This window comes from Sitophilus oryzae, unplaced genomic scaffold, assembly GCF_002938485.1.
Source record: "Sitophilus oryzae breed Bouriz unplaced genomic scaffold, Soryzae_2.0 scaffold_1440_pilon_pilon, whole genome shotgun sequence".
NCBI classification, from domain to species: domain Eukaryota; kingdom Metazoa; phylum Arthropoda; class Insecta; order Coleoptera; family Curculionidae; genus Sitophilus; species Sitophilus oryzae.
The window spans coordinates 741,350-758,013 of record NW_022146105.1 but is presented as its reverse complement, the minus strand read 5'-3'; the positions used below and the strand labels follow the sequence as shown (position 1 = coordinate 758,013).

General features: G+C 29.1%; 3 protein-coding genes across 4 annotated transcripts; 2 read left to right on the top strand and 1 right to left on the bottom strand.

Moving 5' to 3' along the window:
- Nucleotides 1–112: 112 nt before the first annotated feature.
- LOC115876669 (protein phosphatase methylesterase 1) lies at nucleotides 113–2,658 on the top strand. Its single transcript, XM_030892532.1, has 8 exons — nucleotides 113–478; nucleotides 526–715; nucleotides 768–877; nucleotides 936–1,175; nucleotides 1,225–1,290; nucleotides 1,347–1,576; nucleotides 1,630–1,800; nucleotides 1,978–2,658. The coding sequence occupies exons 1-8, from the start codon at nucleotides 432–434 to the stop codon at nucleotides 2,136–2,138; spliced, it is 1,215 nt and encodes a 404-aa protein (XP_030748392.1). The 5' UTR covers nucleotides 113–431; the 3' UTR covers nucleotides 2,139–2,658.
- Nucleotides 2,659–2,751: 93 nt separating this feature from the next.
- Nucleotides 2,752–7,304, bottom strand: LOC115876667 (calcium uptake protein 3, mitochondrial). Of its 2 annotated transcripts, XM_030892529.1 has the most exons (10): nucleotides 7,162–7,304; nucleotides 6,832–7,103; nucleotides 6,638–6,773; nucleotides 5,847–5,957; nucleotides 5,738–5,785; nucleotides 5,605–5,687; nucleotides 5,394–5,438; nucleotides 3,563–4,052; nucleotides 3,091–3,248; nucleotides 2,752–3,040 (listed from the first exon to the last, which is right to left on the bottom strand). In XM_030892529.1, the coding sequence occupies exons 2-10, from the start codon at nucleotides 7,024–7,026 to the stop codon at nucleotides 2,972–2,974; spliced, it is 1,335 nt and encodes a 444-aa protein (XP_030748389.1). In that variant the 5' UTR covers nucleotides 7,027–7,103; nucleotides 7,162–7,304; the 3' UTR covers nucleotides 2,752–2,971. The 2 variants fall into 2 exon arrangements, with proteins under 2 accessions (XP_030748389.1, XP_030748390.1); XM_030892530.1 differs by lacking the exon at nucleotides 5,394–5,438.
- Nucleotides 7,305–7,594: 290 nt separating this feature from the next.
- LOC115876666 (alpha/beta hydrolase domain-containing protein 17B) lies at nucleotides 7,595–14,649 on the top strand. The gene is made up of 3 exons (XM_030892528.1): nucleotides 7,595–8,421; nucleotides 8,925–9,057; nucleotides 12,458–14,649. Exons 1-3 carry the CDS (start codon nucleotides 7,778–7,780, stop codon nucleotides 12,539–12,541), a joined length of 861 nt encoding a protein of 286 aa, XP_030748388.1. The 5' UTR covers nucleotides 7,595–7,777; the 3' UTR covers nucleotides 12,542–14,649.
- The last annotated feature ends 2,015 nt before the right edge of the window (nucleotides 14,650–16,664 follow it).

The window sequence follows — 16,664 nt, the reverse complement described above, 5'->3', positions numbered from 1 at the left end:
TTGCAGGGCACTGACAATTTTGACATATCTTCAATGATTTTCCAACCATACTTCCAACGTCATCATGGAGTGTTCATTTAGCTATGATTTCGCTTTGGTTGGCTTTGGTTGCTTCGGTTAAATAACGCCAGTGTGCTCTATCGGAATTTATCCGAACCTCGACATATGGAAATCAGCATAGGGAGTATTAATTCTATGGAAATCGGCCACTAAAAATAAACAAAAGATATTAAAGGCTTTTGACTTCTGACATTCCTGTTATAGAGGTTAAGTTGTATGAGTGTTTGGCATTGGTGTTTTGTTTGAAAAGGAAAAACTTTAATTTATTTAAATATAAGTTTTATGATATGTTTTTAGACTTACTACAGAAGTATTAATATATTTTAATTGAGTGAAAGTATATTTATTTTCTGACAAAGGATATATTAGCCATGTCCGACCTACGAAAATCAGTGTTGGGGCTACATCATAAGAAAGGGTAAGTAAACCCTGATTCACTATTTTTTAACAAAAAGAATATTTCAGAGCACCGACTAGTCTGGCCTCACACAAGCCAAATTATTCACCTGTAAAATGGCAGGAGTACTTTGAAAAGGAAGAATATATAACAACACCATCTGGCCAGCACCACATCTATAGAAAAGGTTCTAAAGGGCCAATTATTTTTTGCTTACATGGTGGTGGATATAATGGTTTGACTTGGTCACTTTTTGCGGTGAATAGGATGATAAGATTAGGAGACAATATATTAAAAAAATTATTTATAGAAAGAAATATATGCCAATATTGAATGCCAAATCATAGCTGTCGACTTTAGGGGCCATGGGCAAACAAAAACAGACAATGATGATGATTTGTCTCTTGAAACACTCACAGAGTATTTTCTTAATACAGTATACTGAAAATAATCTTAATTGAATACTCTTCTTTTTTAGAGATGTAATAGTGGTTGCTAATATTCTTTGTGAACAAGAAAATGCAACAATGATTCTCATTGGCCACAGTATGGGAGGAGCAATAGCTGTTAATGCTTCATACAAAATAAATAATTTAGTGGGGTTATGTGTTATTGATGTTGTCGAAGGAACAGCTTTGGATGCATTGTCTTCTATGCAAAGCATTTTGAGAGGAAGGCCGTCACATTTTAAAAGTATCCCCCATGCTATACAGTGGTGGTAAGTTACATAGAACTGAACAAATAATTTGCAGTAACAATATCTTTAGTTTCAAAGGTGGCCAATCGCACAATTTAGAGGCAGCTCGAGTGTCAATGCCAGGTCAGATTGTAAAGTAAGTATTTTAATAAAAAAGTATTATTGAAATACCTGTCATTTAATGTATTATAGTATGAAAACTGGTAAGTTGGCGTCTAGTGAATGGAAAAATTTTGATAAAATGGATGGTACCAACTTGTCAAACCTCCACAGTTCTGAACTCAAGGCATCTGAGTTTACATTAACAGAGGTAGATGAAGATAATGCAGATAATTCTAAAGAATCAGACTCAAAAGTAGAAAGTAAACCACCACTGCCTCAAAGTAAAAAATTCAAAATTCCAAAGACTACATCCGATGAGGGTAAGTATAGGTGGTATGTAACAGAACTAAACTATTAATTAACTTTCTGATAGATGAAGGGCCAAAATATACTTGGAGAATTGATCTAAGCAAAACTGAAGTCTATTGGCACCATTGGTTTCAAGGATTGTCTGAAAAGTTTCTTGGTTCAAAAACACCAAAAGTATTGATATTAGCAAATATTCATGGTTTAGATACCAAACTCACTGTTGGACAGATGCAGGGTAAGTTATTTTGTAACACTTGATGATCTGAATTTCAAAGCACTCAGTAAAAATAATTAAGTGTGTATTAAAAAAAGGCAGTAATTTTTACTATGTGTAGCTTAATGAAACATTATTTGCCCATTTACACATAGAATTTTGCTGATATGTATATATAAGAATATGTATTTGTTGCAGGTAAATTTCAACTTCAAGTACTAGCGAAAACGGGACATGCTGTTCAAGAAGATCAACCTCATCAGGTAGCTGAAATACTTAGTATTTATCTTGTGAAACAAAAATGTGCTGAAATTAAGCCTGGATTTACAATGCCGCTGCATCCAAATACTTGCTGTTAGTCTTGACAAAAATAATGTGACCAGAGTCCGTTTCAATTACTTTACTGCCACTAGACGATATCTCATCTCTCTCTTCTTAGCCCAAATACATGATTTGTTTCTCAGCTTTCAAGCAATGAAGCCCGTAAGACCTTTATCCCTACAATTCTAGTATTTCATATATAGAATTCAATTAAAATCAAAAAAATATCTAATTTTGTTTCCCATAATTTTTTGTTATCTGCTTTTTCTATAATGTGATTGTAGTCTGCAGTTCATGTTGTCCCCTGTAAACAAGCCTATTGAAAATTAATATTAAAATATAGGCCGAATACCTAAGGTTATTCTAGAAGTTGTTATTTGCATTTGAAACATTGTGTCTTTGCCTATAGTGGGAGAGATGGTACTTCTATTCTTAAATTGTTATTTTAGTTACTTAAATATTTATTAACTTATTTAATAATTAGTTTGTATGTTAATGTTTCATAAGTTTTGTTGTCAACGTTTTTTAAATTGATAAAAATAAAGTATTTTGGAAAAACTCCCTATATTAATTAATCACAGAAAAAAGAAAAAAGTGCTTTAGGCATATGTATGAAAAAATCATATATAACAAATTAACCCGTAAATTTTATTTGAAATTCAATATATATTTTTTAGATAATTAATAATATTTAACAACCCATTGAACAAAATTACATATTCAATAAAAACAATGTATCACAAGCGATTTACTTTATGGCACATAAAGCTAAACATAGATCTAAATAAATTCCAAACTTTTCCAAAAAAAATTACTCTCACTTATTAATCCACTGTAAACTTGTTAGAAATGTAGTTAAGCCATTAAATAACTAAGTTGACTTCATTTCTTGTTTTAGGCATTTTTTAAATGCTTGCCATCCTTCTGTTTTTGTATATGACTAAAAAACAAATTATTATTTAGATAGTCAATATAATGTATTTTCCTTGCCTTAAAGCCTCGATGCAGCCTGTCTTTCATAATAGCTATAAATTCTTTGTAGCTTAAAAGACCATCTCCATCGACGTCAAAAATAGCAAACACTGTATGAACTATATGGGGGCTCAAATTTGTGCCTGTGCAAATTTTCACAGCCCTATGAAATTCATCTGAAAATAAACATTTTTAAGAAGCAAGTCCTAATGTCTCAGAGCAATTATAAGTCCGTCATTTTATATCAACTGATTTTTTTAACTGTCTTGGCTGTGTATCTATATTTGGTTTAAGCCTAATATAGTAAAATAGACTAGCTATATGATATTACAAAGCATTGAAATAAATTCAGAACATTAATATCAATTATTATTCACTCATTCAAATTATTTGTGTGGTTTGGTTTGGGATTATTTCTAGTTCACTCAAAATATATTTCTCTTTAAAACAAAGTTATTTAATTGGCTATATATTGAATGAATTACTGTACCTTTAGAAATAGGATGGTCTGCCAAAGTATACATCCTCATGGCAATGCTGAAATCTTCCAAATTATTTAAAAACTGACAAAAAACGTAAAATTCGTCAAATGTGATCCCCTGGACGTCTTTTAAACGTTCTAATAATCTATCTAAATACATGTCATACTGATCTGTATCTAAATAAGTATATCTCAACAAAATTTTGGCAAAATCAACTTCAGATATTGTTGGTAGACCTTTAGCAAATTCACTGAACTCTAATTCTAAAACCTCAGTTTGTAAATGGAGCATAAACTTCCTAAAATTCTCAAAGTTTAAATCTGAAGTGCCCTTAGACCCAAAAAAATGTATCAATAAGGTTGTGTCAACTACATGTTTTCTTTGGAGACCTTGTTCATCATTTACATATTGTTCTTGCATTGGTACACTCTGCAAAGGCTCAGCTTCCGTTGTTAGACCTCTCTTTCCTTTCCAAGCATGACTAAATATTTTTTCCATCTGTGTAAATAATAATAAAATTATAAATATTAGGAAATATCTGATTATTCTGATTAGGTTGGACAAAGTTAAGGTATTAATTATTAATTTATTGTTAGTAATTTTATTAAGCACATATGTGTTTAATATTTAATAAAAACAGTAATAATAATTTCTAACCAACTACTTTTTTTAACTAAATAATTGCTTATTCCATCAGCTCTCCCTATTACAGATAAAAGTTATGAAGTTTTTAAATATACATTTTGGCAGATACAGATACATATAGATATGTAGTATACATATAGCATAGATATACCGGGTACGTCTCAAAAGTGGCTCATCCCTATAACTTTTTTATTTTTTTCAGTTAAAAAAACGAGATTTGGTATGTTAGTATATGACATAAATTAGGATTGATTAACGTATTCAATTGTTTTCGGTCACTTCCTGTTTCACCGTAAATGACTACAACTTTTTATTTTTTAACAGCACCCTCGGTATTTTTTTACTTTATTCGAAAGAAAATGATACTCTGAATAGAATGACATATCATATGTCAACTTTTGACATTTTCGCATGTGGTGTATTTGAAATTATAACTTGCGGAAATACCAAGTATGTGGTATCAAATTATTCGTAAAAAAATGCTTTTTCCAAATATGCTAATGAGCCACCTTCGTTCCATTTGAAAAAATTGAGATATGATTAAAAATACGACTTGAGCATTTTTTAACTGGCCAGGACAAGACACTAAAAACAAACGATCAAATCTATTTTTCCAAAGCTCCTCCAAACAGAGCCATGGCACTCCAGTTTGAATTTTAAAATACGATTTTTTATCAAGCGAGAATGTCAAAAGTTGACATATGATATGTAATTCTATTCAGAATGTCATTTTCTATCGAATAAAGTAAAAAAATTCCGAGGGTGCCATTTAAAAATCAAAAGTTGTAGTCATTTCCGGTGAAACAGGAATTGGCCAAAAACAACTGAATACGTCAATCAAACCTAATTTATGTCATATACTAACATACCAAATCTCCTTTTTTTATCTGAAGAAATAAAAAAGTTATAGGGGTGAGCCACTTTTGAGACGCACCCGGTATAGCATATCTGTACTATACTATACAGGTATATAGTATAAGATGTAAATAAATATGATATACAGGAAATATTATTACATGACCATAGGTATGATTATATTTATCGTAAGAAAAATGATGGGGACAGAAATAGATAAGCCTAAATAAATATGGACAAAAAAAGTTAAGAAAATCAAAATAAAAACACTCACTGTGTTAATGCACAAATAACATACATTAGTGTTAAATCTGCATCTTTTTGACATTTTCAACTTACTGGTTCAGAATCTTCAAATTTTTTACCCGCCAAAAGTTTCTCAATCTACACAAAAAATAAAATAATACACAAAACAATAATTAGCAAATAATTAAAAAAAAGAAATAAAAAACAAATACAGAATACTAGACATTTAAATAAAAGAACCTCATCTAAAAAAGATCTCTATATTGATTCTTTCTGATATACAGTTTTCATAGTTTATACTTACAACAAGGAATTCATTTTTATCAACTCTCTGATTACCATCAGTGTCAAACATGTTAAATGCAATTCGAAATCCTGATTCTGGTTCTACAATAGACTCAGTAATATTAAGTTTAATTAAAAGATTTCAAACTTACTGGTAAGAATAGATAGTAGGAACAAATACTCAGTATAAGAAATTATTCCTACAATTAAATTTAAAACTGCTATATAATTCTTCATTAACACTAAAAAAAGAGATATTACCTTTATCTCTTAAATTCCTAAATAGATGTTGAGATCCCTGGCTTAGCGATGGTGTATGTTCCTTAATTTTATCAACCTCTTTTTGATCTAATACTTTTCTTTTAAACCTCGCTAAAATAATCAAATCAATAGTCATTATTGAAGAGTAGTTCTAGAGAGTTTCGGTAGATATATAAAATAACTTATTCAAGATTCAGCCAATGTATTTTGTGGCAACTCTATTTGGAACTAGTAAGCGCTTGCTAGGCCTACATGCCGCTATCTACAGATATTCATGTCTGTCTAATACAACTTAAAGAGTTTTAGTTGAAATATGCAAAATTATCCAAATGGGATGAAATAAATATAAAAAAGTGTACCTAGTTTTATTGTTATATCAAAAATATACAGTACATTTAACCTGTGAACATCCAGTTTACAGCACACTTCTATTCTGCTAGTCAACGCATTGGATTTTTATGGTTGGTATGCAATCAACAATTATTCATTATCAAATTAATTAATAATAAATAAAATTGAAGATCTTTTTTTTTTAATTTTTTATCTATTTTTTTTTTTGGTCTAAAATTACAATTTTGGGGAATTTGTTGATGAACTATTTTTAGTTAAATAACAGATTGCTTCAAAACAAATATTTCTTTGTAATGGAGTATTGTTGGTTGCATTCCAATCATTCAATTCTAAAACACTGAATCGTTCGTTCACCTGCCACTTTAAAAGTGAACATAGTAAAATAAAAGCAAGGTATGTATAATGAAAAAACATAAATGGAAATTAATAAAGCAACTTACGTCTTGGCTCATCTTCAACTACAGATTCTAAAAAATCTTGAGGCGTCATGTATAATTGACCATCATACTCAACAGAAGCAAATCTTATAAATCTCTTTTCTCTTGAGGTTAGCTTTACTACCACTCTATCTTCTTCCTATGCATTTAAAATATATGTAAAAATCTTATAAAATCCTTCTGAAAATTAATTTTACCTTTTTTAATTGTGCCGCGTACACTTGTGCTATAGTACAATATTTAAACGCTGCACTTAAACCTAAACCTCCTGCAGCTATATACACTAAAGGAACAGGACGAAATTTATTTACATTAGAGAGAAATTTGTTAACAATATTTATCCAATTTGTACGTCTGATAACTTTTGAAAACAGTTTATATGTTGATGTCATGGCTCTCTTGTGTCTATATTACGTTTACTAATGAGCTAATGATTTTAGTAGATGTTGTCTGAAGTCCAATGAGAGAACTATAATAAAAAAAATAAAAATAATTTAAATAAAACTGAAAAATATTTTGCATTTTACCTTTATTAGTTAAATTTGTTATTTACATAGGATTTCTAGGTTATAACATATCTGTCAAAGGAAAACGTCAAAAGTCAAAACCATAGATCACAGAGGTCAAAACTTGGTATGTTTTGGTTACAGTCTTGGTAGTGCCTTTGGTAGTGCCCTTTCAGCGCGTTGGCGTCACACTGGCGACATGCTGGCGACGTCACAGCTCGTGATTGTTTGGTTGCATAAATATTAACATAGAAATAATAAATGAAATAAAATATTACCTACTGATAAAGATCTAATCGAGCACAAAGAGTTGATAAATCAAAAGGAAAGAATGCAATATTTTATAACTTCTATATAATGACTAAGGCTTAACAAAAACAAAATTTTGATATAGGAATATGGCAAAAATTAAATGAAATGCTTGGTGCCTGACGTCACAAATCTGCACGCCTGTGATACCGTAGTTTAGAAAATGTGGTGGCGTGAATGAATGGTTGTGTTGTGTAGACGTGCCTTTTAAAATGGCGTTGTCAACAATGAAAAGCCAAGTTTTTTTGTATTGATGTATTTTAAATAATTTTTATTAGTTTAAAGAATTGTTTTTATTTGTCGCCTTGAAAGTTATAATATATGAAAAATGAACGGTCTAAGTATTAGTGAATTCTGTTGCTTGTTTTGTTGTCCGCCTTGTCCCAGCAGGATAGCTGCAAAATTAGCTTTTATACCACCAGAGCCAACTTACGAATTTGTGTCAGATGAAAATGGAAAATGCAGTTTTGCACTTACAGAACGAGCAGAATGGCAGTTTACAGAACGAGAAAAGGAGTTCATTGATGCTTTTTACACCAGAACAACAAGAGGAAATAGAATTGCATGTTTGTTTATAAGATGTTGTAGCACTGCCAGATTTACAATTTTGTTTTCTCATGCCAATGCCGTGGATCTTGGACAAATGAGTAGTTTTTATTGGGACCTAGGTACCCAAATGAACTGTAATATATTTAGTTATGATTATTCGGGTTATGGAGTGAGTGGTGGCAAGCCCTCAGAGAAAAACTTGTATGCTGACATTGATGCAGCTTGGCAAGCACTTAGAACTAGATATGGAATTAGTCCAGAGAATATTATTTTATATGGGCAGAGTATCGGTACTGTACCTACTGTAGATTTGGCTGCACGCTATGAAGTAGGGGCTGTGATATTACATTCTCCCCTTATATCAGGAATGAAAGTAGCATTTCCTAACACTAAGAGAACTTGGTTCTTTGATGCCTTCCCCAGGTGTGTAAATAAATTTATTTGTATTTGGGCTCATTTCCCAAATATCAAAGCAACTTAAAATATCTTGGCAATTAAGATCAACAATTTTCACAATATTTATATTTCAAAAAATGCCACTCTACATGTAGTTATTTTTAGCTTCAAATTTTTGGACAAAAATAGATTATAAAGCGTTAATTTCCATGTAATTAATAGAAATAAGTATAATTATAGTGGTGTAAAGATGATGGCCACTGATAAGACACTTAATTTTAAAGTATAAATAACAAGATATTAATAAATAAATAACTGTGAATCATAATCAATTTTAATTATTACCAACTAGACTAGAAATGATTTCTGAAAGTTGATTGCTTTATTATTTTTTATTTCATTTTAAATTAATTATTAAATGAATAAATAATTTATTTATTATTTATTTATTTAAAATAAATAAATAAATAATTTATATATTTAAATAATATTGAAATATTTCTAATTTTAATAAAAACAAAATCTTTTAGTATTGACAAGGTTCCAAAAGTTATGTCTCCTACACTAATAATTCATGGAACTCATGATGAAGTTATAGATTTTTCACATGGACTGACTATTTTTGAAAAATGTCCTAAAGCTGTTGAGCCTTTATGGGTAGAGGTAAGTAAAAAAAAATCCAGAAATTTAATTATAGTAAACTAGGAAATGTATGTCTAATTTGTTAAATGATTTAATACCAATCAAATGGTTTAATTTATCTGTGTCAAGCACACCTAGTAACTATACTAAAAAAAATATATGTGGGAGGTAATATGCAACTGTGTAAATTATGTTGAGACACTTCGTGGCATGTAGTTTAAATATATATATAAATGGGAGTACGAGTTTTTTTTTCTGTTTTACATGTACTAGACGGTTCTACTAATGTAAAATATAAAAAATATTATTTTTTATTGTTTTTAGAACAAAAATATACTTATAGCATTATTAAATGTAAGTCTGTCAATTACTAAAATAAATATGCTCTATTTAACAATAAGTATCATTTATTAATACATGACAGTGTATATAAATGATGTATGATGAAGTAGATACAAAAAATTATTGGAATTTTGTCTAATATACCACAAAGTTATTGATTAAATTGTTTTGCAAATGTCTCAATTGAAAAATTAGTTCTGTATACTTATTTTAACTAATTGACATTTCAATAGAATGAATACAATTTCAACACCCCTTATAGCTCTACATAGTATTTCCTGGGTTAATATAAACAATATCTATTTTTAGCCTGTACGTTTAGGTAAACCAAGCTAATATAAATTGATATAGAACTAAAGGCACATGCATTTTAAACTTTTATAATAGTCTGCATCTGCATGTGTATATATTTCAATTTATTTGCAGAGGTTAAAATAATAAATGCTATAGATCTTCATTGCGTCATAGACTTTCTCAGTATCAGTTATTTCAACAAACACACTTAAACACTTCCATATACAGAGGGTTATTTCAATAGTATAAAGATGTATTAATTTTGAGTGAAATAAAACAGTTAAAAAATGCTACCAAACCCATTCTGTGAGACACCAGACTGACGATGACAGAAAGCCTTGTCTCCAAAACTACTTTGTGTCATTAAAAAACACGAAAGTAGGCGAAATACAAATACAAATTTCTCAACGCCCAGTGAGTCTTTAAGGTGTCTCGAACGACAGAAAATGGTTATGAATGACAACATGGCTTAATGTGACTGGGGAACCCCGGGGTCGTCAAGCCCGAAACTCTGGAGTAAACGCTCCAGAGCCCCCTGAGGGGTAAAGACAAATTTAATAAGGAATTACTTTTTTATCTACCTATCTAAGATTATATTTCTCTTCTATCATAAGACTTTAAAATAAGGAACTAAATAAGGAAAAAGTCCAAGGAATTTGATTGCTAATATACTAATACATATTATCATTAGGTAAAAGTTACGTTTGTTACCTAATGACATTTCTTACTACTTAATGAGGTAAAGCCAAAATAAACAGTTTAAGCAGGATATATATAATAATAATAATAAATGGTCTTGACAAAAAAAATGGTCTTAACCGAGATCAATATTCTTAATTTAAATAATTTATTTAGTTTTAGCCATGTGAGTGTCTCAAAAGCTGGGGAAATGTGATCATACTTTCGTATTATTTAGTATTAGACGACAGCAGTTGTTTTGAATCTTCTGTAGTCTATAAGCATCAATGAAACTCAGGCATGAAAAATATACCATACTGCAATATTGCAACTTTGAGAGTATGAGACTCTGACATAACGTTTTTTTTCATGTTATATGTCAATATAGGCTTCTGGGAATACAGAAGTTTCAAACAACATTTTTGAGGTAACTGAGTAACATGGTTTGAGAATTTAAAATTTTCGGCTATACACAATCCTAAATTTTTAACGGATTTTCTATAGGCTGATCATTTATATAAAGTTTTATTTTTGATTTTAAATAAATTCAATATTTTTTGGATCCAAATATTATTGTTTTTGACTTGGTTGTATTTAAACGCAAATTATGATTTCTAGCAAAATCGAGGACACTCTAAATCTGCATTAATGTCTATGACTGTTCATATTCTTTACACTTAAAATGACTGTATATTTGTGTGTCATCGGCTAAACAATTTATGTGAGATGTCTTTATTACGTTTGGCAGATCAATAGTATAAATAAAAAACAATAATGGGCCCAATACTGAGCCTTGAGGGATTTTCAGAGAATTCATTATTTATAGTAACTCTCTGGCTTCGATCTTCCAAGTAGGATTTTAAAAAATTTGCCGAAATATTGTCAAAGCCAATATATTTACATTTTTCAACCAACAACGCATGATTCACGCTGTCAAAAGCCTTGCTGAAGTCAATAGCACAAGAACAGTTGGTAAACCGCTATCACATAGAAAAGAATACATTTTTAAATTTCAAAAGAATCATTTCTTAGTTAGATATAATCCTTGTATATAATATAGTCTATATTTCCCTTTCAGGGTAAAAGGTGGACTGAAGTAATTAAAATGATAAATATAAGTGTTGAGTAAGTTTATTTATATTTTCACGAGAAATAAACATAAACGGTTTATATACAGGTCACGAATGACTTTTATGTGACCTCTTTTTTAAAGCAATTTGTTTTTAGATACACTTTTTCAAAGAAGTCTAAAACTTCCTTTTTATTGACCTCGTAAAAATTATTTTTACTTTTTTATGTTGCTATATTTTCTTATTAGAAAATAAAAAAAAACAAATGAACCCTATTTCTTATACGTTCATAATCTACACATAATTTGGATGCATATGATACCAGAATGCAGGACAAAGTACTACCTATTAAAAATTCAATAAATATATATCTAGAACACATGAATAGTTGTGTAAATGATATTCATCATAAGAGTAGGATTGCCTTTACTTTTTTGTCTACAGCAAGCTAGTAATTCGTTTAGGTTATTGCCTATATATAGATACTCGTTATTTTGCAATACCCATTGTTACAAGTAGGTAAAATCGTGAAGTTACATTAATATAATCTTTTATGTTATACATTAAATTTACATAAAATACATTTGGAGTAACGTTAGTAAAGAATTCAAACTCATACAATCAAATTAACTAGACGTTATTTATTATAAACAGTACAACTGTTTTACAAATAAAAAATAGTAAAGAAAACAACTGTTACTATTATTTCTTTAATTACAATAAGGACGATTTGTTATTATCATTATTATTAATTACAAACGACGTCATAGTAGAATGAAATATAAATACAAAAAGCTAGGCAGTCTTATTCCTGCCCACAGGTAACGGAAAAGGCCATTTATGTATCCAGAAGATTTTGGCTATGTGTAATTAAAAATAATTTTATTAAGTCCAGCAGATGAATCCGCCACATAGGTAAAGACATTTTTTAGGTCCAATTTATTGTTCAAATTACAATATTTGCACAATATTGTAAAAACATATTTCCATAAAAATGGTTTGCTGTTCTGTCCCTAAGGGTTGAATTTTGATTATAGGGAGCTGGCCACAATGACGTAGAACTATACCCGGTGTATCTCGAGAGACTAAAACAATTTATAACCGTCGAACTGGATAACTGACAACTACTGAACGGAGAAGAGTGCACTTTCAGTTCTGGAACCTCTAGTTCTGTCGGTGAAAAACTACTATAGCCAATCGAGGCAGGGTTGATGGTGAACAAAAAAGGTGGGAAGCAAAAATCAAAACACAAAAACGCCCTCTCCAAACCATCTCCCTGCATCAATGCCCCGTCTTGTTCAAAAATAAACTCAAAAGTCAGCTTGGCTACCATCTGTCACAGTGTTCCCCCGGTGTGTCTTGTGGTGTGTCACTGTCTTCTTCTCGAGACTACTTGTTAGCAGTTTCTATTGTGTATATATGATATATAACGTGAACTCTTTATTAAATATTTTATATACAGGTTTTCTTATATGTCTATAGTGAAACAGACTACTAAAAAGGAGAAAAATGTCGTGTAACTTAATAATTCATTCAGATGAACTACAGCAATGTTAACCACAAATTCCACGTGAATGATTCAATATATTCTTTAATTTTCCTTTTTTTTTAAATTAGTCAAACAATTATTGGAAATTTTATTAAAATGAATCACAGTATTCTGTGATTTATTATAGTATAGTTTTTCTTGCTATTAAATCCGTACTGACTTATTACCAATGACATTGCATTTCATCTCTTTGAATAGGCTAATTTTTTATTTTTTTTTATATATATATTTTGTTAATTTTAAATATAAAAACGTATCGATATTACTTTTATTAATGAAAATGGCTAAAAATCTACTCCATAAGAACCTAAATGTTATGACGTAGGTACATAAGTAGATATAATTGAAAATCAATAGATTTATAAAAATTACAGATACCACACATGCAAGCTTTTCTGACTATCGACATATTTGTATTAAATTCACATAATTTCTGACAGCTGAAATTCAGCCCTAAGTGCAATTTTTTTATGTTTTATGAATTGTCATTATTGGATGCCATTATTGACAAAAATTCGGCAGGTCCAACCGATGTCAGTAACACATATTTTATTTTCAATTAAAATATAATTGTTGTAGTGTTTTGCGCAAAAAAATATATTCCAGACCTTTAGTAAATTCAATTCGCTAAATCTTAAAAGTATAAATATAGAATAAAAATTTTCCCATTAAACTATTAGCATTGAAATGCAAGTTTTTGAAAAAATATCGATTTAACTTTAACAAATTATGGGAAAAAACTTAATTTTTTTAATAAAACTTTTTATATGTTGCGTAAAACTCAAAAGTCATACTCTACACTGCTAAATTTATTAAAAAAATCTTATGAAGTAAATTCTTAGCCGTGTCATGGATCTAATAATGTTAAGCTTAAATATACACGTGAAACTTCAGATTGGAAAGTAAGCTTTTAAAACCACAATTTTTTTTCTGTAAACAGTAATTTGGCCCATTTGAAAATAAAAAATATTTTTTCTGTTTATAAAAACGTTTACATGCGTCATACGCCCTGAATAAAATAGTCTAATTATGCTATACAATCTATTTAAACAGAGTATAATGGTAAGAGTTGTTGCATACATGGAAAATATATTTTTTATGGTCATTTTTATCATTTACTCTCTTTTTACTTAATGTGTTTTTAATACATGTATTTTTGTTTTAAGTGCTCGTTCGTTTATATAATTAAATAATATAGAATTCATATCTGGCAGGTTAAAAATACAAATAATTATATCAGTATTGTAATGAACTAGTTTGAATAATAAGAGTTGAAAACAATAACAACTTTCATCTGGAAAAATTTGATATTTATAACCTTTTTATTTATCTTTTTATTTTTATAAATGATTTTCGTAAGTTAAAACGTAGACTAAGATACTTTTTTATCCTTTCTATTGATAGAGAGAAGAGATGGAGGAAGAGTCCATTTTATTTACTTGTCAGAGAATTAAAAACATTATTCAAAAAGTACTTTTTATCTGCCCAGTTATGTTATTTCGCTCGTATAGTATATAGTTTTTAATGTTATTCAAATTGTTCAAAAATAAAAGAACGCCGTTTAGGTTAAATAAGCTGGTGTGGCTGATAAATAAATCAAGTGATCCGACCAAAAAACTTTCTAGTATTAAACTACAAAATATGTAAAATGAATTAGTACTTATATATCATCATCATAAATATGAAAGCTAGGCAATCTTTTTTATTTCTTTTCCATGTAGGTAATAGAAAATGCCATTTTTAGACGTAACTTGAAGTAGAATAATGAAGTAAATTATAAAATATAATTGAGTAGTTTTTATTAGGTACAAGAAAATACCACTCGTGAAATTGTCTTTCATTGAACATATTACAGCGCTTCTGATCTTATACATTAAAAACTAAAAGCCATAACGAACAATATTAATTTTTAAGTAATAAAATAATGAATATTGTATTAAAATTAATTATTTTCACACTGACATAAAAATCTTTTAAAATTATTTTATTTATCTCAACTCAAAAAAACTAGTTAAATTTTATTGTATGAAATTCCCTATTAAAATATTCTGGTGGTAGTAAAAGACTTTAAATGATCTATAGTCATCTATAGCCATGCTATAAAAAGTGAGAGACAAATCTCAAAGAAAAATTTGTTACATAAATTTGGTGGCAGCGGTGGGATTTAATCCTAGCAGAAAGTTATTTATTTTTTAAGGCTTAAATATCTCTGAAAATCCTTTACATAAATTAGTATCATGAAAATAAAATAATAATTACAAGAAAATACAAATTACTTTATACACTCAAGTTGGTTTAAGATGCATTAAAAATTTAAAATGATAGACTTTAAAGTAATTATATTTTGTATATATTCAATAATTCTACTTCAAGGAGATGTGTAATTAATTAACATCTATGTGCCTATGGCAACTTGTTTTTGCCTCTATCCTAAGGCGAATGTTTATAATACCAACTGCGTTACTTTTTAATATTTTAAGATATTTGTGCTGCATTTATTCGTCAATAACCACATATATAGTACTTTGTTATCAAGCTCTTTGAAACAAAAATAAATTGATGCATCTCACTGCCTTACTGAGTTTAAAAGATCTTCGGGTATTTGAATGGAAATAAGTGCAGCTAAATATATAATATATTTAATTAGGAATGCAATTCTCATGTTTATGAAGTTGAATTTTAAAAATCATTATTTATCTCATTACTTTGTATATTACTTTTCGTTTAAGTGATTTTTTCTCTATATATCCAAGTCTTGATTGATCATTAAAATCTTTTGATTTTGAAATACATACATGAAATGAAAAGGGAACTTTTTATTTAGGGATGTTTTGTTATTTAACCTGTGATCTTTTCCAAAAAAAGACTTCGTTTAGTCTAGACTGAAAAAATATTCCTAAGTATGAATTACCTTAATGTTTTGACTTGGTAGTTAATTATTAATAATTAGGTATTAATTTCATGTGTTAACGGTATAATGTATTGAAAGGTCTTTCGATATATTATTTTGTTTGAATTGTGTAAGAAATAACAGTTCATATTGTAGAGAATTGTACCGTTTTACTACTTACAGAATGCATGTTGTCATACAGACGTTTCAAACATAATCAAATATTTCAGTTATAGTGTGTGCTTTAATTAGTATACCGGGTGCGTTTCAAAAGTGGCTCACCCCTATAACTTTTTAATTTTTTTTTAGTTAAAAAAATGAGATTTTGTATGTTAGTATATGACATAAATTAGGATTGATTGACGTATTCAATTGTTTTCGGTCACTTCCTGTTTCACCGGAAATAACTGAAACTTTTGATTTTTAAATGGCACCCCCGGTATTTTTTTACTTTATTCGATAGAAAATGACATTCTGAATAGAATGACATATCATATGTCAACTTTTGACATTTTCGCATATGGTTTATTTAAAATTATAACTTGCGGTTCGTAACGAAAATTTGACTCGAAATACCAAGTGTGTGGTATCAAATTATTCGTAAAAAAATGCTTTTTCCAGATATGCTAATGAGCCACCCTCGTTTCATTTGAAAAAAATGAGATATGATAAAAAAATACGATTTGGGCATTTTCTAACTGGCCAGGACAAGACACAAAAAACATTAGATGATCAAATCTATTTTTCCAAGGCTCCGTGATTAAGAATTAGTGTTTTTAACATAGCCAGGACACTCTAGATTGAA

Bases quoted from the DNA above. Each gene is read 5' to 3' on its own strand.
- LOC115876669 (XM_030892532.1), top strand. From the start codon at position 432: ATGTCCGACCTACGAAAATCAGTGTTGGGGCTACATCATAAGAAAGG. The intron at 479-525 runs GTAAGTAAACCC...AGAATATTTCAG, and splicing joins GGGCTACATCATAAGAAAGG to AGCACCGACTAGTCTGGCCT. The intron at 1,291-1,346 runs GTAAGTATTTTA...AATGTATTATAG, and splicing joins ATGCCAGGTCAGATTGTAAA to TATGAAAACTGGTAAGTTGG.
- LOC115876667 (XM_030892529.1), bottom strand. From the start codon at position 7,026: ATGACATCAACATATAAACTGTTTTCAAAAGTTATCAGACGTACAAAT. The intron at 5,786-5,846 runs GTAATATCTCTT...ATTTAATTGTAG, and splicing joins TAGGAATTTAAGAGATAAAG to GAATAATTTCTTATACTGAG. The intron at 3,041-3,090 runs GCAAGGAAAATA...TTTGTTTTTTAG, and splicing joins GGCTGCATCGAGGCTTTAAG to TCATATACAAAAACAGAAGG.
- LOC115876666 (XM_030892528.1), top strand. From the start codon at position 7,778: ATGAACGGTCTAAGTATTAGTGAATTCTGTTGCTTGTTTTGTTGTCCG. The intron at 8,422-8,924 runs GTGTGTAAATAA...AAAATCTTTTAG, and splicing joins TTCTTTGATGCCTTCCCCAG to TATTGACAAGGTTCCAAAAG. The intron at 9,058-12,457 runs GTAAGTAAAAAA...TTTTGATTATAG, and splicing joins TTGAGCCTTTATGGGTAGAG to GGAGCTGGCCACAATGACGT.